The sequence below is a fragment of the Gopherus flavomarginatus genome, chromosome 6 (genome assembly GCF_025201925.1).
Source record: "Gopherus flavomarginatus isolate rGopFla2 chromosome 6, rGopFla2.mat.asm, whole genome shotgun sequence".
Classification (NCBI taxonomy): Eukaryota; Metazoa; Chordata; order Testudines; family Testudinidae; genus Gopherus; species Gopherus flavomarginatus.
Window position 1 is genome coordinate 11,284,931 of NC_066622.1, and position 22,586 is coordinate 11,307,516.

Consider the following 22,586-nt stretch of genomic DNA (forward strand, 5'->3'; position numbering starts at 1 on the left):
TCACAGATTCCATCACATCTGTGAACTCCGTGACTAAATCGCAGCATTACTTATGACCCAAGATGACATACAAGTATTTAGTCAGTCAAAGGAGGGCAGCATGTTCTACACTGAATGAAATAAAAACATGGAATATTACATAGAAAAGTGATTAAGAGAAAAGATAATGTTCAAAGTCTACGCCCTTCATCAGAGAATTATGGCTATGCAAAAATGAATGAAAATTACACTTTTACTCTTTTGTTCCTTAAAAAAATAGATCTTTCCTGCACTGTAACTACGAAATGTCACCATCTATAAGACTGATACAGAAATAATTTTGTACAAGATGGTCTGCGTTATTAAGGATTTGCAAACACAAGAAGAGTAAATACCATCAAGACTGGTAGAAGTGCTATATGTCCGATTTCACAACAATTTCAGCTCTCTGTAGAAAACAGCAGTAGTATTCCTTTCTCCAGACTAAGACGAAGTTAAAAATTCTCACATCTTTTAATCCCATTGTTAAAATAAACTTTTATTCCACAGACTGAATTATTTTAAAGCAAAGAGAACAGGCCTAGAATTAACAGTCAGAGGTATCTCTTTAAAATGAGGAGATCAAACTGGCATTAAACTCAATTTTATTTTATTTTTTTGTGGCAGAAACCCAACAAGGGCCTGATCCAATATCCATCAATGACAACTGAAAGATTTCCACTGACTTCAGTGGACTTTGGACAAGATCCACAGCAGATTATCCAAATGGCTATAAAAGAAAAATAAGCAGTTTTTCTATATCTGTGAAATGCCTGTCTGACCATTATATTTGAAATACCCTCTAGGTAAGAATCAGAAGTTACCAACAAACCAAAGGGAAAACTTCACATTTACAACACAAGAGAAACTGGTAGGCAATGGCTTAGCAATGAATGGAAGCAAAGCCAGGTGTTTTTTTCCCACTGCATGTACAAGATAAGTCACAGAACTTTAATTATTGGTATAGAATTACCAGAGATACCTGGTTATGGTTAATTTTCTATGATTTACCTTGACAGTTGGTGAGAGGGTACTGTTAAAGCACAGATGGTGGGAGTGTACCAAAATTCAAGACCTTTGGGAATTAGTATGTTCCCCGATGTATTAAAATTATAGGGTGTGATCTCATACATTTAATAGCTACTCTTGAGACTGCCATGACATATGGACTCAAGAGTCTAACCTGTGTACTGACCATCACTATTATTCAACAGCCATTCAGTGGAACGTAATGAAGCTTTGAACCAGTACTGAATATTTCTATTTTTTAACATTAAAAGGATCAGTTTATTTGATTTCTTGAATATGGAGAAACCAATTTACACAACAAAATAATGCTAAAAGGATAGCATAACTGCCTGGCTCCCATTTACACGTTTCTTACAGTACTGTAGATATTTTAGCTGTGAATTCAAAATAAGCCTCAGAACAAAACTCTTGAACTTAAATACTTAGCCTGATTTTCAGATATGCCAAGAATCTGCAACTCCAACTGAAGTCAATGGAAATGTCTAAATACAGATATCAGTTCTTCAGTTAACACACCCAAACCTAAAAATGTTGGTCACAGCATACAGCAATAAGAAATCTGCTTGGGGGCATTTTTAAGTACTCTAGTTTTTTAATTTGAAGAAACCATGTAGAAAAAGCTTTCAAAAAACATATGAAGAGTGCCATGCTTTGTTTGAAATTTTACTTTGTGCTAATCAGGTTGTGCCTCTGTCTGGATAATGTATTGTTGCTTACCAGTGCGCATGTCAAGTAACTGCAGAAAGTTACCTAACAGAACTTCAAGATTAAGGCTATAGTTCAGACTCTGGTCTTGACAAGTGGACCATAAGGATGGACTCTTAGGGTATGTCTACATCTACAATTTTGCAGCGCTGGTTGTTACAGCTGTATTAGTACAGCTGTATAGGGCCAGCGCTGCAGAGTGGCCACACTTACAGCAACCAGCGCTGCAAGTGGTGTTAGATGTGGCCACACTGCAGCGCTGTTGGGCGGCTTCAAGGGGGGTTCGGGGAACGCGAGAGCAAACCGCAGGGAAGGAGACCTGCTTGCACGGGGGTTCGGGGAACGCGAGAGCAAACCGGGAAAGGAGACCTGTTTCCCCGCGGTTTGCTCTCGCGTTCCCCGAACCCCCCTGCAAACCGCAGGGAAGGAGACCTGCTTGCACGGGGGTTCGGGGAACGCGAGAGCAAACCGGGGAAGGAGACCTGCTTGCACGGGGGTTCGGGGAACGCGAGAGCAAACCGGGGAAGGAGACCTGCTTCCCCGCGGTTTGCTCTCGCGTTCCCCGAACCCCCCTGCAAACCGCAGGGAAGGAGACCTGCTTGCACGGGGGTTCGGGGAACGCGAGAGCAAACCGCAGGGAAGGAGACCTGCTTGCACGGGGGTTCGGGGAACGCGAGAGCAAACCGCAGGGAAGGAGACCTGCTTCCCCGCGGTTTGCTCTCGCGTTCCCCGAACCCCCCTGCAAACCGCAGGGAAGGAGACCTGCTTGCACGGGGGTTCGGGGAACGCGAGAGCAAACCGGGGAAGGAGACCTGCTTCCCCGCCGTTTGCTCTCACGTTCCCCGAACCCCCCTGCAAACCGCAGGGAAGGAGACCTGCTTGCACGGGGGTTCGGGGAACGCGAGAGCAAACCGGGGAAGGAGACCTGCTTGCACGGGGGTTCGGGGAACGCGAGAGCAAACCGGGGAAGGAGACCTGCTTCCCCGCGGTTTGCTCTCGCGTTCCCCGAACCCCCCTGCAAACCGCAGAGAAGGAGACCTGCTTGCTCGGGGGTTCGGGGAACGCGAGAGCAAACCGGGGAAGGAGACCAGCTTGATTACCGGAGAGGCTTCCTCAGGTATGCTGCGATACCTGCTTATTCCACGGAGGTCAAGAAAAGCGCTGGTAAGTGTCTACACTTGATTACCAGCACTGGATCACCAGCGCTGTATCCTCTACACCCGAGACAAAACGGGAGTACGGCCAGCGCTGCAAACAGGGAGTTGCAGCGCTGGTGATGCCCTACAGATGTGTACACCTCCTAAGTTGCAGCGCTGTAACCCCCTCACCAGCGCTGCAACTTTGTGATGTAGACAAGCCCTTACACACCCAGAACTCCACTGATGCTGAGGCACTTTAAAGGTGCAGGGGTCTGCTTGCATGAAATAGCTTACTGAATCAGGGCTGATGTGTCTAAGGTTTTTTGGTGCTCTAAAAGGAATGAAATGTGGCTTGCCCCATCTATTTCCAGATGTGATTTTATGATTTGTATTTGTAAGTAATGATCTTTAACTGTTCCCAGTATAACACACTGTAGTACCATCTTTAAGCAAGTGTATTCCACTCTCCAAGACATACAAATACAGCCTCCACCTACCAATCATATGCCCATTTAAAAGTAAGTACAAATGAGTCTGAATTTAAACTCCTGTAACATGCTGGAGAAATTTCACTGCAGTCCATACAACAGCTAAATTCTAATGGATAAATCCAACTCACAACGTTAAACTATTAGCCATGCCACACCAAGAATAATTTAGTAGACATCATCCCCAGTCCTCTTGCAGCCTAGGTGGTGTCCCAGTCACTTTAAAGGTGTATTTGTATAGGTTGGGGAATGGAAGGTCCAAAAGTTGCTTCTAAGTCTAAGCCTACTTGCATTTATTTTGGATGGGGAGTAGGGGAGACTGAGGATCTCAAAGCACTTTACAAACATTAAACAAACCACACAGCACCCATTTGTGACTTGTTTTGCAGATGGATAAATTGAAGCACAGAAGAAGTTAGGCAATCGACTAATGTCAAAGCAAATTAATAGAAGATCCAGAAATATCCATTCTTGACTCCTACTTTCATGCTCTTAGCTCTGACCACTCCCACCCTTGAGCCTCCCAAGCTGTAGCTCATAACATTAAGACTATGCAACTAATCTGACTAATACTCTCTTATCTTCTTTTCCAATGTGTTTATACTCTCCTGCTGCAGGGGAGGGAGAGCAGAGGAGGAAGAAAGGGGCGGGAGGGAAGCACACACAAAAAATCAGAGATCTTTGGACAGTTGGCCTTCTCACACATGCAAGATTTTCAGCCCTTGTCTTTTTAGGCAGGACCGCCTCAAGACCTCAAGCTACTTTGGAAACAAACTCCTCCCCTTGGTCTGCTCCTCATTTGAGGCAGTTGGGTTTACCTTTACACTAATCCCCAAGGAATGATATCCAATAGAATATACCCAAAATATATAGCTAGTTTCTAATATCTTGTAATGATACAAGGTGCAAGAGGTTGATAAACAAGATTTGAAAATAAAATAAAACAACAAAGTTTAAACAATTAAATACAGTTCCATGAGTCAGTAACTCAGGCTCACATCTTAAAAAGCTTTCTAGTATGCTTTGTTACAGCAAATGTGAATCTGACAGTAAACAGTTTGGGTGATAAGCTGAGTCCACCACGAAAACTACTCCAGCTCTAACCCACGATTGAAAACGAGTTCTGTCAGGCTCCATTGTAACAGCAGTTCTTTGACCTAAAAGGCTGATTTAATCATCAGCTGTATGCCCCTATTTTTTCTTTGAAGAAAGTTTTGTCACTCCATGAAAAATGTATTGGCCACTGGCAAACAGGAAGCTTTTCCCCAGCAAAGCGAAACTAACAATAATCAGATCAGTTTCATAACTACTCAAAATAAGGGATAGGACATGTCAATTTCACTCTGATATTTGAAGTTGTTCATAGAACAATAGAAAAGTGTGGGTAATTTGGTTTTCTTTGGTGGGGCGGAGGAAGGTGGGGCTGACAGGGAGAGAAAGGTGAATGAGTGGCAAGCTTGCCCAGGAACACTTTTTTGCAGCCAAAGTTGCAAAGGTTGGGCTGAGGGGATAGAGACTCTCTCTCACAAGGCAACGGGAAGTTTCAAAATAAAAGATGCATCTCTTCTTTGTATTCATCTGGCAGCTGCAAGTCAGAATTACTGTGAAAAGTGAGCCACAGACCCCATCTTGGAAACTGCACTCTTGGGAAAACATCCAATCTCAACCAACCAACATCCCCATCCTCTTCTGCTCCATGCAGACTTCAAAGCAGCCAAAGGGATACACTAGGCCTCTTACCTCTGTGTTGCTCCACATCTTGCTGGGATGGTTCCCTTTTTTTTGATTCCTAATTCGGGCAATAAGAGTCTGGTTTTCAAGCCCTGATCTTAATCATTTAGAGAAAAGGCACCAAAATAAGTTCATTACGTTGTTTTTCTAATGTTCCAGTATTTAAACTGTCTGTAAAAATAAACAATCAGATAAACTGTGTCCCACTACATTCTTGAAACTGATATTATTTGTCTGAACAGGAAAATGTGCACTTAATTTGTGATGTCCTTTCTTACGTCCAACACCTCATGTTAAGCTATTTGTATTTAACTTGCCAGTAAAAGCTTCCCGCTTTGGAAAAATGTTGCTTATAAACCACACTGGGGTTATAAAGAAAAAAACCTGAAAAGTCAAAAGCTTTAAATAAGCAATTTACATTATACATTTTTGGGTGGGTGCAGGTTGGAAGGGAGAGAAGTTTTTAAAGATATGACCGTATTCCGTTTCTTTTCTGTTTCAGTTTCCACCAACCTGAGTATGCTCAGTTTAAAAATAATTCTTTACTGGACTAGATTACTAGCGTTACATGTCAACAACCTTAGTGACATAATAAAGCTTTATGAGGACTCAACTGTTCCTCAGTACAGATGTTTACAATTTTAATACTATAAGTTTACCATACAAGCAGAATGCATAATGTTTCATTGAAACATTAAATAGACAAGCCATTAGCTGTAGTCACGTATTTTAAAGAGACAAATACTCCTGCTTTATTTTCTATATTTATAGCAATACCGGACCAAAAATTCTAAAACTGCTAATACTTGAAATAAAATATTGAAAGTATTTTTAAAAATAGCCTTCCTCCTTCTACATTCTACCTCTGATATATAACAATGACTAGAATTCTCAAATGTATTGTTAAATTAAGTGTATAAAAGCAGTTTAAAAACTGGAAATCACATGTCACAAACAAAGGAAGGTTTGCAACTTTTGGACTTAAGCATTGTTAGAAATATTTGTTTGTGACACAGTCTTGCCTAGGGTGACCAGTCACCAAATGTGAAAAATCGGGACAGCAGGTGGGGGGTAATAGGAGCCTATATAAGAAAAAGATCCAAAAGTCAGGACTATCCCTATAAAATCGGCTCATCTGGTCACCCTAGTCTTGCCTCTACTTAAGAACATTTCAATAAAACTCAATAAATGTTATTAAACTGAGCACTACATCCACTCTTACTATATTTAAATATATAATAGCAGCCAAGGGATAGCAAAGTTTCTACACTATATTAAGATCACAGAGGAACAGCCCTTCCCACAACAGCAAATGCCACGCTCCATCCTAGTATCCCCAGGAGACAAATGACTACACTGGCTGATTGACTCCATCACAGGGCTATCATACATCAATATATTGCCTCTTCTGTTGACATCTCAGGAAGAGGGTACTCAGTGCTGCTTCAGAAAAAAAAACAGTGCATGTATTTTCAGAATAAGAATGCCAAATACAGCAGCTCAAGTAATTAGATCCAAATATTTGAGCAGAATCTCAGAATACAGCTTCAAGAGCTTGAGCATAAGTGAATGCACTGTTCAACTAAGAATAAATAAAGTTATATGCCCTCACATGCATCTGGATTTTACAAGCTACAAACAGGGAGTAAAACACTTTGTACATAAATTAATCTAGATAGAATTATATTCACCCTTCACATCTGATCTCAACTAATTAGCAAATGCTAAATTGGGGATAATTAAGAAAAGACTAGCTGATCCCCTGACATTTTTAAACTGCTCTTTTCACGTAGGCTCAGAATGCACTGGGTATTACATTACCTTGATGGCCACTAAAGATAGGACTGAGAGGGAAATATAAAAGTAGGAGAATTTATATTACTTTACTATTAACCACATCTAGAACATTTTTATATCCACATGGGCCTCCTCCCTACACTCACTAAAGTCATTACAAATTGTGTCACGGGTTTATCAAGGAGCAGGATTAGACCTCTAGTCTGCCTTCAGATTAGAGCAGTTGACGGTCCCAACTTCCAAACCTGCAGAACTTTTGTAAAATAATTCAAACAAATTAATCTGGGTCCATCTACATCTCCTAACCAAATCTGTTAGGATGAATAATGGTTAAATTACTCTGCCTGTTATGTTTGAATATTTTATGTAACATCTCCCAGTATAGGTCAACCCCGGACAAATGAATCCACCAACTTAGTTCAGAAAATAAACAGCATTTTGGATTCCACTCAGTCACATGTTTACTCAGTATAAATCTGAAGACAACAGTTTTATCATAGGCAAGATAATTCATGTCATTCAGCACTTCTGCGTGCTACAAAGAAATCTATCATAACTCTTAAATACTGAGGAATATAGTCCTGATTAGTGAAAGACCCACAAGTCTAAGCATTTATTCATTGTCTGTCCCTAAGCAGAATGCAAACTACCTTATGTGCATTACAAGAAGTGGAGCAAGCTTAAAAAACAAAAATAAAAAAAAAAAGATAGTCTAAAAGTATACTATGGGCTTTAAAGCAGCTAAAACTTGTGTACATATTTGAACACAAGTTGTAAAAAGGATTCTTGGAGATTTCAATAATTTCAAATTAAGAATGGCAGTAAAGGAGATAAAGAAAATACATTGCTACATTTACCTAAAAGTGGAGGCTTCTCACCAAAACACCATAAATTATAAACTTTGATCAGATACATAGTAATCTAAATTCATATCTGTCAGAAATGTGATCAGCTCAAAAATAAAAAAAACTCCTGTGCTTCTATTGCAATTCCAAGCTGTGAATCTCAAAGTGCATTACACATATTAAGCCTCAACTCCCTTGTAATACAGACAGTTATCACCATTGTACAGAGGCAAAGGTAGGAAGGAAGACTAGGGCCAGGTCTACATTACAGACCTATATCAGGATAACAACATCACTCAGAGGTGTGAAAGATCCACACCCCTGAGCAACACAGTTATATCATCTACTCAGGAGATTAAATCAGCGCTATGTCGGGGCAGGGTGGTAACTATGCTGACAGGAGAGGCCATCCCACTGGTGTAGGAGCGTCTTCACCAAAGTGCTACAGCACTGGTGCAGCTGCACAGCCATAACGCTTTATGTGAAGACAAGCCCTAGCAGAATCAGGGATCAAACCCAGGTCATCTTCTGAGTACCACAAGTTCCTTGCTTTAACTGTAGATATATCCTTATCTCAGGTATTCCTAGCAACAATCATTTGTGAAAAGAGTGCTGACCATGGACACACCGGGACCACTTCTACTTTCAGGACTTGTCTACACTACTTCATTTTGTTGACGCAAGTTAAACTGACAATCAAAAAATGGTATAATTACACCACTTGTGCATGGTCACATTACGCTTCTTCTGTTGGTGGTGCACATCCACTCTTGGTGCTCTACACAGACACTGAAAGCATTGCACTATGGGTAACTATCCCACTGTGCTACTTGTCACCTTCTGCAGCTGGGAGTTGTGGGATGGGAGAGTGGTTCGTAGTGCATCATGGGTGTAGGCTCAACATCCCATGATGTAGCTCTTTCTGTCGCAGCATTCTATGGTTTACCAACTATGTTTCATGGCATTTTTCAAGGGCCTGTTTACTGTGCACATGTCATCTCTGTCTGAAAAGATGGATCCGCACAGCTCTACTGTTGTGGTCACAATTACAAAAATATTGCGGTTGGTCATGCAGTATATCATGAGTTCCCAATCTGAACAGGAATCAGACCTGCTGTGTGCCATGGAAAAACCACCACCAGATTACTTTTGGCATTCACGGAGCAACTGATCACAGTGGACCGTTGCTTTTGGGTTCAGGAAACAAGCACTGAGTGGTGGGATTGCATTGTTATGCAGGTCTGGAATGACAAGCAGTGGCTGCAGGACTTCCGGATGCAGAAAGCCACCTTCCTAGAACTGTGTTCAGACCTAGCCTCAGCACTACAGTACAAAGACACCAAAAACCGAGATCCCCTAGCAGTGAAGAAGCGTGTGATTATCACTGTGCGGAACCTGGAGCCTCCAGACTGCTACCGGTCTGCCGCAAATCAGTTTGGAGTCAGGAAATGGACCGTTAGGGCTGCGGTAATGCAAGTGTATAGGGCATCTCGCTATGAGGGACAGTGACTCCGGGCAATGTGCGTGAAATTGAGGATGGCTTTGCAGCAGTGGGATTCCTTAACTGCAGAGGGGAGACAGATAGCACACATATCCCAATTTTGGCCCCAGACCATCTTGTGATGGAGTATGTCAACAGAAAGGGCTACTTCTTTATGGTACTGCAGTCGCTGGTGGATCACCTGGGTCATTTCACTGATATCAACGCAGGATGGTCCAGAAAGATGCATGATGCACACATCTTCAGGAACACTGGTCGTTACTGAAAGCTCCAAGCAGGGACTCTCTCTCGAGACCAGAAGATTCCAGTGGAGGATGTTGAAATGCCCATAGTGATCCTGGGAGACCCAGAGTATCCCTTACTCCTATGGCTCATGAAGTTTTACACAGGAAACCTGGACAGCAGCAAGGAGTGCTTCAATAATAGGCTGAGCAGGTGCAGAATGATAGTGGAAGATTAAAAGCATGCTCGCACTGCCATTATGGCAGGTTAGATCTAAATGAGGAAAACATTCCCATCATCATAGCAGCCTGCTGCATACTCCATAATATTTGAGAGGCTAAGGGTGAAAAGTTTCCCCTGGTGTGGAGCATGGAGGCGGATAGCCTGGCTGCTGAATTTGAATCAGGGAGGCTTTGAAACAATATTTTTATAATACCACCAGTAACGTGTCATTCTATACAGCACTCTGCCATGCTTTGTTAACTTACCACCTTGTATAAAAATTGTGAGGATTCCTGACAGAGATTTATAGTCAGAAAATGATCAAACTGATACTATGTATTACTACCAACAGAAATCACCATGTGTAGGAGACAAAGATTGGTTATATTTCAGTTTGTTTTTATTAAATAACAATTAACAACACACACACACGGTTTGATGGGAAGGGAGATACCAGTGAGGGGCAGAGTAGGCTCTCATAGCTATGTGTAAGTCCAGCTATGATTTTGGAAGCTGTCCGAAGGGGTGGAGTGAATGGAGTCCTGAGATGGTCCAGGAAGCTGCAAGGAATGTGTGGGAGGAGTTTGGAAGGGCATGAAAAGCAGTTCTGTATCGGCTGGGGCGGGGAGGAGGAGGGAGCACACGTGATCTCCCTGGAGCATGATCAGGGACTTCAACATCTCTGTTTGCTCCTCCATCACTTTTATCATCCACTCCCGGCCCTTTACAATGCGCTTCTCTCTCCTTTCTGTCCTGTCTTTCCTCCTTGCATTCTCTTTTTTCGGCCTCTGATGACTGGAACAGCTCTCGGAACATGTCCTCTTTGCACCGCTTTGGTCATTTCCTTATCTGGCAGAGGCATTCTGCTGGTGTGGCCTTCACAGGAACCCCCTACACAAGTGGTTTTTAACCTGTGGATTGGGACAACCAAGTGGGTCACAACCCCATTTTAATAGGGTCACCAGGGCTGGTGTTAGACTTGCTGAGGCCTGGGGCCAAAGCCCTTCAGCTACGGGTGGCAGAGCTCGGTAACAGCCCCTCTCCTAGGGCTGAAGCCCTTGGGCTTTGGGCACTCCACCCCCACCCCCGTCATGGGGCTCAGGCTTTGCCTTCACGCACAGCACTGAATCATTATAGTAAATCACACATCTTTTTACATACAAATCACTTTCTCACTGTCCGTTTGCAAGCACACATCTCTGCGAATGCCCTGAATATGGTGAGTTCAGCTCGTGTGGGAGCTGGACATTTACTATAGGGCAAAAGGTCTAGGTGGGTTTTTTAAAGACATCAGTGCAGGTGGCTAGGAACAATACTGTAAATTGTGCCACCATTTTCCACAGGCAGGGGTCACTGAAGCCAATCTTTCACTCCTGAGGGTAAGCAAGGATGCATCTCCTGCATGCTTTCCGCTTCAGACCCTATGCTGCTCGCCTGTGTGCTGCTTTGGTCCCTGCACAAGTGATTGCCGAGTGGTGCAAGAAGTTTCCTACAGCAGGGGAAGGAACAAAGCAGCTCTTCCAAGGAACCTTCAGGAAAGGCTTGGTGAATTCCTCCAGGAAAGTTTCCTAGAGAGCTCTCTGGAGGAGTCCCATGAAATCTCAGAGTGCATTAACAGACTGCTGTTCCGTCGCACTGCTTAGTTGCGCAAAGGAATGTGGAGCACACTCAAACACAACTAGTCTTGTATACCCACTTCTAGAATATAAAGGACAGTTCTATCTCAGATAACAGAGCAGCATCAACTCAAAAAGATCACTTACCAGGGCTCTCCGCTCCTGCATGCCAGAGACAGACGGCTGGGACTAGCTAGATCCTCCAGAGTGGAAAAGAGCTCCTGATTTGCTGTGCCACCAGACAACCCTGCCATGTGCTCCACATGGTCATCTAACTTGACCTCCTCATCCATGACTTTGTCCTCGGGGTTAGTTTCACTGTCCACCACCTCCAGCCTCACCAAAGTATCCATAGGGCTCTTTGCAGTGGAAGTGGAGTTGCCACAGAGGATGGCATCCAATTTCTTATAAAAGCGGGAGGTCTTCCGCGCAGCACGAGAGCAACGATTGGCCTCCCTTGCCATCTGGTACACCTGCCTCAGCTCCTTTATCTTTTCACAGCACTGCTGCATGTCCTGTTCATAGCTCTTATCCAACAGGCCATGAGAAACCTGCCTGTAGACGTCAAAGTTTCTATAGCTGAAGTGAAGCTAGGATTGCACAGCCTCCTCTCCCCATAATGCCTGTAAATCCGACGACTCAGGTGTACTTCAAGCGGAATAGCATTTGCTACGTGGAGCCGCCATGCTCAGCTGGGAAGATGGAACGTGAGCTCTCCATACAAGCAAACAGGATGTGGAATTTCAAAAATTCATGGGCCTTTAAAGGGGGAGGGCAAATGCCTGTGTACCTGGCTGCAGGCCAGGGGAGTTCAAACCGCTAACCAGAGCGGTCAGAATGGGCACTGTGGGACCCCTCCTGGAGGCCATTTTACAGCAACATAACCAAGCACAGTGTCTGCGATGACACTTGGGGATATATCTTTGCTGGAAAAAGCTCTATGCCTCTTGTCAAGGTGGTTTTATTTTGTCTGCAAAGCAGGAGAGTTTTGTTGGCAAAAGGAGCATTGGAGTGTGCACACTGCCTCAGAAACACAGGTGGTACCTCCCATGACAAAAGGGAAATGCCCCACAATACAATGGGAGTTGCACCCAGATATTTAACTAATTCCATCATGTTTGTGTCAATTTTGATTCCTCTGACTGGAGCAAAATTTATCAGAATTTTCTGAAGATACCACTGCTGAGTCCAAAGTGAAAACAAGGAAAAATAGACCCACTTTCTCAGTCCTTAGCTGAACACTGGGAATATAAGAATTCTAATGCAAACTGACATGGTTGACAAGCTTATTAGCATGTCAATATCCAGAACGTGCTTCTAATTTGCACCTGTTTTATGGAAGGGGTGATGCTGTGTTTAGGAAATAAACTGAAAGGATTGGCTGTGCTTATAGATGCACTAAAGATGTGTGAGTAGAGCACTGGTTGTGTTGTTCACAGAAATATTCTGTTTGCACAAAAGGCTGACAGATGTAGTAAGCACATACAGCCATGGAGTGAACTTAGGTGAATGAGATAAGCCAAAAATTTCACAATTTTCTCCCTCCTCTGGAATACTGAAGATTTGCTTAGTGTATTATGTAAAGAATATTAAATAGATGTTTCTGTGATCTTGCTGAGAACTAAATAGAAGCTAGGCAACAGTAAGTACAAGTTGTCCCTATCTGTCTGTCTAAAATATGCATACTTAAAATAAAATTTAAAAATCCACATAAGTCCTCTTGTAAAAATGCTTCCATCCAGCCCAAATTCTTTACTGTACCTTAGGAAAAGGAACAACAGGATAAAGACAGATACTAAGCTATACCTAGTACTGCTACCAAAAAAAAAAAAAAAAAAGTTGCATGCATAGCCTGGGTAAATTTTGTTCCAGGTCAAAAGCTACTCATTACAGAAGCACTGCACATCTTCCAGGTGACCTACATTGTGGAATGGAAACCTACTGACCTACAGAACTAGCTGAATGCCCACAAAGTAGGTCATTGGGTTCCTCTCTTTAAAAAGAGTGTTTAATCATTGTGAAAGTGACAGGACTGACTACATAGATGTAGAGACAAGTTTATGTGTTTCATGCAGAGGAGCAAATTACCAAATGAAAACAATTAGGGTAGGTCTTCACTACGAAATTAACTCAAATGTTCGACACTAAGGTCTAAGCACTCTGGTTAGCCTAACCTGGGTGTGAGCAGACACACTGAAAACCTATACCCATTACCAGGTCCACACTGATGCTGTACTCAGCTGTCTGTGTCTCACTATGGCACATCCCATGATTCTTTGCGCTGCAATATGCTGAGCCGCTCTATGACTCTTTCCTACTGAATTGTAGGAGAACTTGCCTGTCCTTCTGGGCACACAGTGTGGAATTGTGGGAAGGCACTGGAGGACTATCAGCGTGAGTATCAAGTACAAGCCCAAGCTAATTCTGCAGAAAAGAAATGCTTTAAGGAGGTGACGGGATCTGGTAGTTTCCTAACTACTTGGTATAGTGTTACGGTGACCAGATGTCCCGATTTTATAGGGACAGTTCTGATTTTTGGGTCTTTTTCTTATATAGGCTCCTATTACCCCGCACCTCCTGTCCCAAATTTTCAGATTTGCTGTCTGGTCACCCTATACAGTGTACACTTGCTGCCTATTTCAGGTCCACGTGAGATTGGGTTCCAGTAATTTAAAAGGCCCACATAAGAGATCTTTCAGGGTGCACTGCATAGAAGCCACTCTCAAATCTTCTCAGCTTTCCAGTTTTTTGACCAACCCACAGGAAAGTGAAACAATCAAGTCAGTTTAAGGAAAGCATGCCCGGAAAGGGACTTTGCATTCCTCTGCATTCATGTAGTTCCAGCACAAGACTCTATAGAAACACAGAGAGAGCTGGTGTCCAGCTGATGCAGGGCCTGTTTACAAGAGACAAACCAAGATGAAGGGGGGGCCATCCACAGCATGTATATCTTGTGCTGGAGTAGCAGGCTCAATGCCAGAGGCAGGGGCTAACCCGTGGGGGCCACTAATGTCTTGTTTTCACTAGGAATAATGTTATGTCTTTTACACCTTCAGCTTCCCCCTAGTGTTTACGTCATCCTGCTAACATGTGAAACAGACTGCTGTGTCCAAAATAGGATTTTACCGTATCAGCTAACATAATAAAAAAACCGTTTTCCCAGTGAAGTTGTACCCCAAAAGCTCTATTTATTTTGTTCGAATAAGGTGTTCAGAAATGGGAAGAGAGGAGTAGGGAATGGAGGTAGAAAAACATCTCTGCCAGTCAGATGGCACCTGCTGTATTAATCACCTGTAGCATTTCAGATGCCCAAGACTGGGAGCTAAAGAGATCCAGAGAAGGGATGTGAGGGTGTCTCCTGGTGTGCTCATTTGTATGTCAATAACTAGGATACACTTCCTGTTCAGAGTTATTTCCCAGAGATGCTGGATTTTTAGCTCTGGGAAAAAACCTGAGTGGTTCAGGTCATGTTTGTGAACATCCAATATTTTCTGCTTTACAATGCCAGATCTGTGGAAGGTTCTTCCTATTTTTAGCTCCCCAATCACACTGGGTTTGCCAACTCCAGTGTTGTTGGGGAGTTAAAAATAGGAAGAACCTTTTTACAGGGGTACAGCTGTAGCATATTAAGAGTATAGAAATATACTTATGTTGAAAAATCAAATGAATTTTAATACACATGAAAGACACTTAACTGAGAGCTAAATGAAAGCAGCTTGCTTCTAACTACCTCATGACTATAGAGTGAAACAAAAATCTTCAGGAAAGGACAGTCCAGCAGTTAAGTCAAAAGGATGGGACACAATTAGAGTTCAGCTCGTCGTTCCCAGAACAGAACTGGGCTACCTAGCAACTATTACAATGAGCTCAGCACTGACAATAAAAAGAGCCACACAGTGATGCGTCTGTTTGTATTCGATACAGAACGAGGGAAATGGTTTTTTTAAAATCAGATAGGCTGGAGATTTGTGTCCTTCAAAAAAAGGGTTGGAAGCCATATGCATTCTAAAGGGGAGAAAAAATAGTCGAGGGGGGAAGAGAGAAAAGGAGGGAGGCCGGTAATTTAGACTTTTGTCCCAAACTACAGATTATTAATTTTGTATCAAATGCTTTTATTATGATCCATAACCAATTGTTTCCAAAAAAGCATGTAGGGGAAGCATTGTAAATCTGTGTTTTGAGAAATGAGAAATAAGATCAAGATACTAATATCAAACATGTATTACCCCAAGTACAAAGAAGATATCTAATCAGATCTCCAAGCGCATACCTTGTGTCTACAAATACTAGTGATAACACACACACCCTCTTCAGGGTATTTATGGGGGAAACTGTTGCTCTTTTATTCAAAAGTCACCTACTCTCAAGAATAAGATGGCAAATTTCCACTCACATTTTTCACATGTGCAGAGAAGATGCCAATCTCTGTAACTTGAAAGGAAAAGCCCTGCTCTGGGAGCAGAGAGGTAAAGAAGGAGCCTATCCTAAAGGGTTAAGCTAGGAAAACTATCAGACATTCTGTGTTTTCTCCATCACCCTCCCACATTTTCCCAGTCATCTAAGCAGGAAAATCCCAGAGAATGATCAATATTGTTGCTAAATACCACTTTTCAGGGAGTACCAGTAGCAGTGTGAAACTACGAACAGCGGCAGGATTCTCAGGTATGACCACTCAGCTGTGAGAGGAAGTGATCAGGAGAAGGGGAGGACTGGGGGAGAATGCAACATGTGCACACACCAAAATAGAAACAAAGGGAGAGGACTGCCCGGACCCTTAAGAGAACTAGCTGGAAACAATGGACTAAACTCTGCCCTCAAACAAATAACTTGTATTAATATCAATGGGGGCAAAATCTGGCCCTAAAATGTCCAGATCAAATATTCCTTCTACATTTTGAAGTAATATTGGATACTGGAAGGGTAGTGTGTGTTGAGCAAATCTCCCCAATAGTAGAAGTTTTAATTCAAGCCCTAATCTCTTTTTAGGTATCATGTAGCTGTATCAGCACAAACCCCTTAGTAGATGCAAGTAGACTTGCCCTAGTGCAACTTTCCCTGGTTAGAAACCAAGATAAGCCATGTTACCATAAGTCACCTTTTACACATGTGCACCACACCTACACTGGCAGCTCACATTTTTTTTTTTTAAACCAGTCCTGGAGGCACTGCAATACCAGGTCAATGCATGGGGTGGACAGAGCAAGCTCCTATTTCAGCCCCGTTTCAAAAATAAATTTAATATACAGTCCTCAAATAAAGGATCTCTCAGATATTAAACTGATAAGAACACATTGATGTGGCTATGCCAGTACAAAAACCCCACTGTAGACAAAGCCTCAGCCTACTTGGCTTGATGTTACTATTGTTCAGTCTCAAGTCAGCTTTGAAGTTTTCACCTCACTGAAATAAATGTTGGATTGTATGTAATTCGCACCTTTGTTTCTTTTACTGTTTATCGGAAAATTCCTCAGAACACTCAATACTAGATAAATTTACTGAAGTCGAGGGAGATAAAATTTTAGAAGTTAAAAAGTGAGAAGATAAGTTGTGAAAGTAAATAGCCTACCTTGCCCTACCCTAGAATTTACATCATGTGTTTAAACCAACCATAAAATTTATGAATTCTTCCGGGCTGAATGTGGCCCTACACATTTTAAAAATATTATTTCATAACTTAAATATTTACATGGGGTCCACTGAAAAAAAACTGTGTTCAGGTACAGATTAATAATTAATAGTCTACCTTGGTTCTTCCTGTTCATTAGCAAATTTGGAAGTCACTATCTCTATGTAAAATTCCTTCTAGGCTCCTATGGAAGGGACATTGAATCAGAAAATAAGTGAAACTTCTCACTGAAGCCAGTCACCCCTCCCACCCAGCAGACAAGGATTATATCAAGTCTGTAAAAACGTACACAATGAGAGTTAACTGAAGTCTAAAGTAGTTCACAAATCAGAAAACAAATTCTACAGCAAATCATTGACTTCACTGTGGGGTTAAAAAAAACCAAACACAAAAACAGCACTTTGAGTCCATGTAAACCTGTTGAAACTGGGCACATTTCAATTGCACAGAGTTAAAGATGAAAGACATTTGCTTCTCTTCATGTCTTTGAAAAATATTACAAATCTGCCAAATAACTTGTAAATACAAAGCAAAATACTTCAAACTTTAACGAAACTCATTAGTTGTAAGTATGGCTAAATGACATCAATTTGTCAAATTATATCTTAAATTACTGATCCAATATCTCAGGTTAACCAGAGCTTTATCTGGACAAAATTTATATAAAATCACTCAAACAGAAGTATTCTGAGTAATAAATCATCAGCTACAAACCACTACATTTCCTTAGTCACTTATGAAAAAGACTCTAAAGAGTTTCCCAGCTATTGACTTATACGTCACATACAGTAACACTCAAAGCCAAACCACAATAAAGAACTGTGACCTCTGAGGTCTTCTACTTACGCACACAAACAAAAGTGCACTCACAACAGACAGTGACTACTACTTTCAGTTGACTATTCTTAAATGACACTGAAGCAAAACTTTATGATTTTTAGGGAGTATCCAGTACCATACATACTTTCAAATTCTACAACATAAATCAAACAGCAGCACACAAATTTAAAGCGCTCAAATGCACAAAAAGCTTAATATATTCTAAATTAAAATAAGCTGTTCAGAAAAAGTGCTAATGGAAAAATGCTCTATGATGTTCTAGACCCAATGATCACAGTTGCAAATTTATGTAGCATTTCTTAACCTAAAGTTGTCTCTTACAAAACAAATTTTTCATTCTTAACTGGAAGAGTAATTGTTCTGGCTTAACAAACATTTTCAAATGTATCCTTTTCAAAAAAGTTTTATATGGATTTTCATTTCTCCAAAACAACATCAGTACTGTGCTCAAATTGAAAAGATCTCATAGGGATACACCAAGTGAGTCCATGCACTACCTACACTTGCATTCCTAGTCTCATTTAGACCCCCATCCTGCAAGCACTTATACACATGCTCAACCTTATGACCATGATTACACTCACTGATTTCAACAGAATTACTCATAGGAGTAAAGTCAGGCCTTAACCCTGCAGATGGATCCATTAAGATAACCCACAGAAGCCCACAGCACCTTGCCCAGATTCAAGAGATCCACCTGTGCAGGTTAAATTGCTGGACTGGAGCCTAACAGAACAAGATTCAGGTCCACATGCAAATGGCTTTATATTCTTCATATTATCGTATCTAAATTAATGATATACCAATTTCAGATAAGACAATTTAGCTCAACACTTTTCAGAATACCCTACTGTAAAGCATACACACACTAGCATAATTATATTGAATGTTGATTATAGTTACCTAGTGGAGTACTACAATACTATACATAGCTATAGTGGTCATGTCACCCACAGGCTCAATGACCCTAAAGCATGGTCTAAATTTAAAAAAAAAGGCTTCGCATTTATAAGGCACTTTTTTCTGTTCAAAGTACTGTACAAACAAACAAACAATGCATTTTTAGCCTCCTTTGTTAATCAACTCAAAGCACTAGAAGTCTTCAAGAAAGTCTGCTCACGAAAATGTCTCTCAGCACGCAGAGTTTAACTTAAAACATTGTCTTAAACTTTGAAAAAAATAAGAATATAATATTTCCTTAATAGAAAGGGACAAAAATATGAACTCCTCAAATTTAGGAATGTACTTGTACAAAATATAAAAACATTAAAACGAATCAAAGGCATTTGAAAGGAGAGTTTCAAACAAAAAAGCAGTTCTATGTTTAAGAGTCTAGTCCTAACTCACATTGTCAAGAGTAACTTTCTAAAAGGGGGCAGGGGGGGGCATGGAGAGTGATTACGCGTACTCATTTAACTAGGAGTATGGCAGTCTCACCATCTTGAAAAAACTTCCATCATTCAGAAAGAACCAACAGTTAAAGATTTCAGAAATCCACATAAATTTCCACATTAAATTCTGTAGAAAACCAACTTATTTCAAATGACAATAGGAATTCAAAGATCAACAAGACAAGAGGAATAAAAAAAAGTTGTTTCTGTGGCATCTTTAGTTTCAACTATTTCTCTTCACTTCCCTTATCCCGCAAAATGCATAACAATATTTCCAACAAAACAAAAATTGTTTCTCCAAATGTCAGAGAGAAATGTACACCCAAATCAGAACTGAAAGGTTAAAAAAGTAGTGAGCCTTTTTTACATCATCAAATCGAGCATATAGAAAAAAACATCAGGTCAGTACCATGACTACAAAACAGTTGTGTCCACGGTATACTTAAGCATTGAAACAGAATTTAAAACAACACACTGTATTAAGCGCAGGACAGGGGAGATTATTTCCTCTAAAGGAAATAAAATACTGAATCCACTTCAAGGTAGCAGGTAAAAATCAACAAAACAGAATAATCATAGATTAAAGAAATAAAAAGCAAAACTACATATTTTAATGTATATCTATACCTTGTGGAGGTGCCTTTCCTGACATCGCAGATGCTGCATTTGAAGGCTTCAGCACTGTTCCTAAAGGTGCAGACACTACAATCCCAAAAGCCTTCGTCTGCTGCAGGTTTTGCTTGCCTTTTTGGCCTTGAGGAGAGAGTGTGCGTGTGCGTATGTGTGTATGGGGAGGAGGAAAAAAGGAGGAGGAGGAAGAGAGGAGGAGAAAAAGAAAAAAACACACATTAGAAACCATATTATCAAGCGGCGAAATCCAGTGCATTCTGTAATTCTCAACTTGCATTGCCAGACTCCGTTTCTCTTCCTTGCCTAAAGAGTCATCAAATATCTGCTACTGGGGGCGAGAGGGGGTACTATTATGAAGCAGAAATCCCACACTTTGCCCTCCACTAGCCTGCGCCCCCACCCCCGTCCACACACCCAGCTTTACCCAACTCCCCCCACACACACACCCTGCATTACCTAACCACCACCCTACACACACCCTGGAAAGAAAGAAACTGAGGGGAGAGGGGGGGTGTTTCCCCTCAATCTTTAAACCCAGACAATCGATTTTCACACAAACAACAGCGGTTACCCAGTGAACCTGGGAGGGCGAGACCTGGGCAGGGGAGGGGAGAGACAAGAGGAGCCCGTCTCCCCCTCACCCTCCTTTTTCGGAGAGGGGTGGGTGGTGAGACTTGAAGAGCTGGGAGGCGTCTTCCCCCCACCCCCATGTCTGTGTGTCTCCTCCACCTTGTTAAATCTCCCTTTGTCTGGGAGAAGTGAGGAGCGGGGGAGAGGGTGTTGTGTGAGGGAGAGGAGCCGCCATAGCTGCTCTCACACCAGCTCAGCCCTGGCACCAGCAGCAAGGAGACACAAGCCCTTCTCCCTCCTCCTCTTGCCCTCGCACGCTCCCTCCATCTTAGGCGCCTCGCCGCTCGCGAACAGCCCCTCGCACACCGCGGAGAGCCTGGAGTTTCTGTACCTGGCTGGAGGGGCACTAACCCCCCCCCCGCTCCCTCCATCTTAGGAGCCCCCCCCCCCCCCGCCACACAAGGGCCTAGGAGCCCCCAGCACCCAGACAAGAGGGAAGCTGCCCGCTGGGGGAGGCCCCACACTCCTCCCCGACCCCGGCCGGCCACCCTCCCTCCATCTTAGGAGCCTCTCTCCGCCGACCCCCCCGCCGGGGGCCTCCCCTGGCCGGACCCCCGCGAGCCCGCTCGCTCTGTACCTGGTCGGGCTCTTCTTGTCGCCCATGGTCATGGATCGGGGCCCCCCTGCCCTGCGCGCGAAGGGAGAGGAGACGGGTCGGGGCTGACTCGGTCCAGCGGGCTCCGGCTGCTCCTCAGCCGCCGCCGACGCTCCAGCCGCTGCCAGGCTCCGCTCCAGACTAGCAGCACAGCCCGGCTGTCTCCCTCCCTCCCACCCACAGCACGGCGACAGCGGGCGGAGCTCGCCGCCCGGCCCGGCCAATCCGGGCGGCCCGGCCTTGGGCTCCGCCGGGGAGGGGAGCGGGGACGGGAACGCGCCCCGAGCTAACCACCCGCAGGCGGCGGGGCCCCCGCCGGGAGCCTGCAGGGGGGAGGGGAACGTGCCCCCCAACCACCCACCCACCGGCAGGGGAGAGAGGAACGTGCCCCCCAGCCACAGGCACTGTGCCCCCGAGGGGAACGTGCCCCCCCCAGCCACAGGCAATGTGCCCCCGAGGGGAACGTAGCCAGCCCCCCCAGGGGAACGTGCCCCCCGCCAGCCACAGGCAATGTGCCCCCCAGGGGAACGTGCCCCCCCAGCCACAGGGCAATGTGCCCCCGAGGGGAACGTGCCCCCCCAGCCACAGGGCAATGTGCCCCCGAGGGGAACGTGCCCCCCCCAGCCACAGGCAATGTGCCCCCGAGGGGAACGTGGCCCCCCCAGCCACAGGGCACTGTGCCCCCGAGGGGAACGTGCCCCCCCAGCCACAGGGCACTGTGCCCCCGAGGGGAACGTGCCCCCCCAGCCACAGGCAATGTGCCCCCGAGGGGAACGTGGCCCCCCCAGCCACAGGGCACTGTGCCCCCGAGGGGAACGTGCCTCCCCCTCCAGCCACAGGGCACTGTGCCCCCGAGGGGAACGTGCCCCCCGCCAGCCACAGGCAATGTGCCCCCGAGGGGAACGTGCCCCCCGCCAGCCACAGGCAATGTGCCCCCGAGGGGAACGTGCCCCCCCCAGCCACAGGGCACTGTGCCCCCGAGGGGAACGTGCCTCCCCCTCCAGCCACAGCCAATGTGCCCCCGAGGGGAACGTGGCCCCCCCAGCCACAGGGCACTGTGCCCCTGAGGGGAACGTGCCCCCCGCCAGCCACAGGCAATGTGCCCCCGAGGGGAACGTGCCTCCCCCCCCAGCCACAGGCAATGTGCCCCTGAGGGGAACGTGCCCCCCCATCCACAGGGCACTGTGCCCCCCCCAGCCACAGGCAATGTGCCCCCGAGGGGAACGTGGCCCCCCCAGCCACAGGGCACTGTGCCCCCGAGGGGAACGTGCCCCCCCAGCCACAGGCAATGTGCCCCCGAGGGGAACGTGCCCCCCCATCCACAGGGCACTGTGCCCCCCCAGCCACAGGCAATGTGCCCCCGAGGGGAACGTGGCCCCCCCAGCCACAGGCAATGTGCCCCCGAGGGGAGCGTAGCCAGCCCCCCCAGGGGAACGTGCCCCCCGCCAGCCACAAGCAATGTGCCCCCCAGGGGAACGTGCCCCCCAGCCACAGGGCAATGTGCCCCCGAGGGGAACGTAGCCAGCCCCCCCCAGGGGAACATGCCCCCCGAGGGGAATGT

General features: G+C 44.6%; 1 protein-coding gene, 1 long non-coding RNA gene and 1 pseudogene across 4 annotated transcripts in view; all 3 read right to left on the reverse strand.

Moving 5' to 3' along the window:
* RYBP (RING1 and YY1 binding protein) overlaps positions 1-21,177 on the reverse strand; it is an 80,168-nt gene extending 58,991 nt beyond the window's left edge. The window contains exons 1-2 of the mRNA XM_050957541.1: positions 21,008-21,177; positions 19,798-19,923 (exon numbers count right to left, since the gene is read on the reverse strand). Coding sequence (XP_050813498.1) covers positions 19,798-19,923; positions 21,008-21,039 — 158 coding nt within the window. The 5' untranslated portion in view covers positions 21,040-21,177. The remainder of the gene's footprint in view (positions 1-19,797; positions 19,924-21,007) is intronic.
* LOC127053245 (uncharacterized) lies at positions 1,976-2,730 on the reverse strand. 3 transcript variants are annotated; one of them, XR_007774976.1, is made up of 3 exons: positions 2,678-2,730; positions 2,348-2,451; positions 1,976-2,071 (listed from the first exon to the last, which is right to left on the reverse strand). It is a non-coding gene; the product is annotated as an uncharacterized LOC127053245 (long non-coding RNA). The 3 variants fall into 3 exon arrangements; XR_007774975.1 differs by having other exon boundaries at positions 2,628-2,680; XR_007774974.1 differs by lacking the exon at positions 2,678-2,730 and adding an exon at positions 2,515-2,567.
* LOC127054612 (uncharacterized) lies at positions 16,454-16,631 on the reverse strand (annotated as a pseudogene).
* Positions 21,178-22,586: the final 1,409 nt, after the last annotated feature.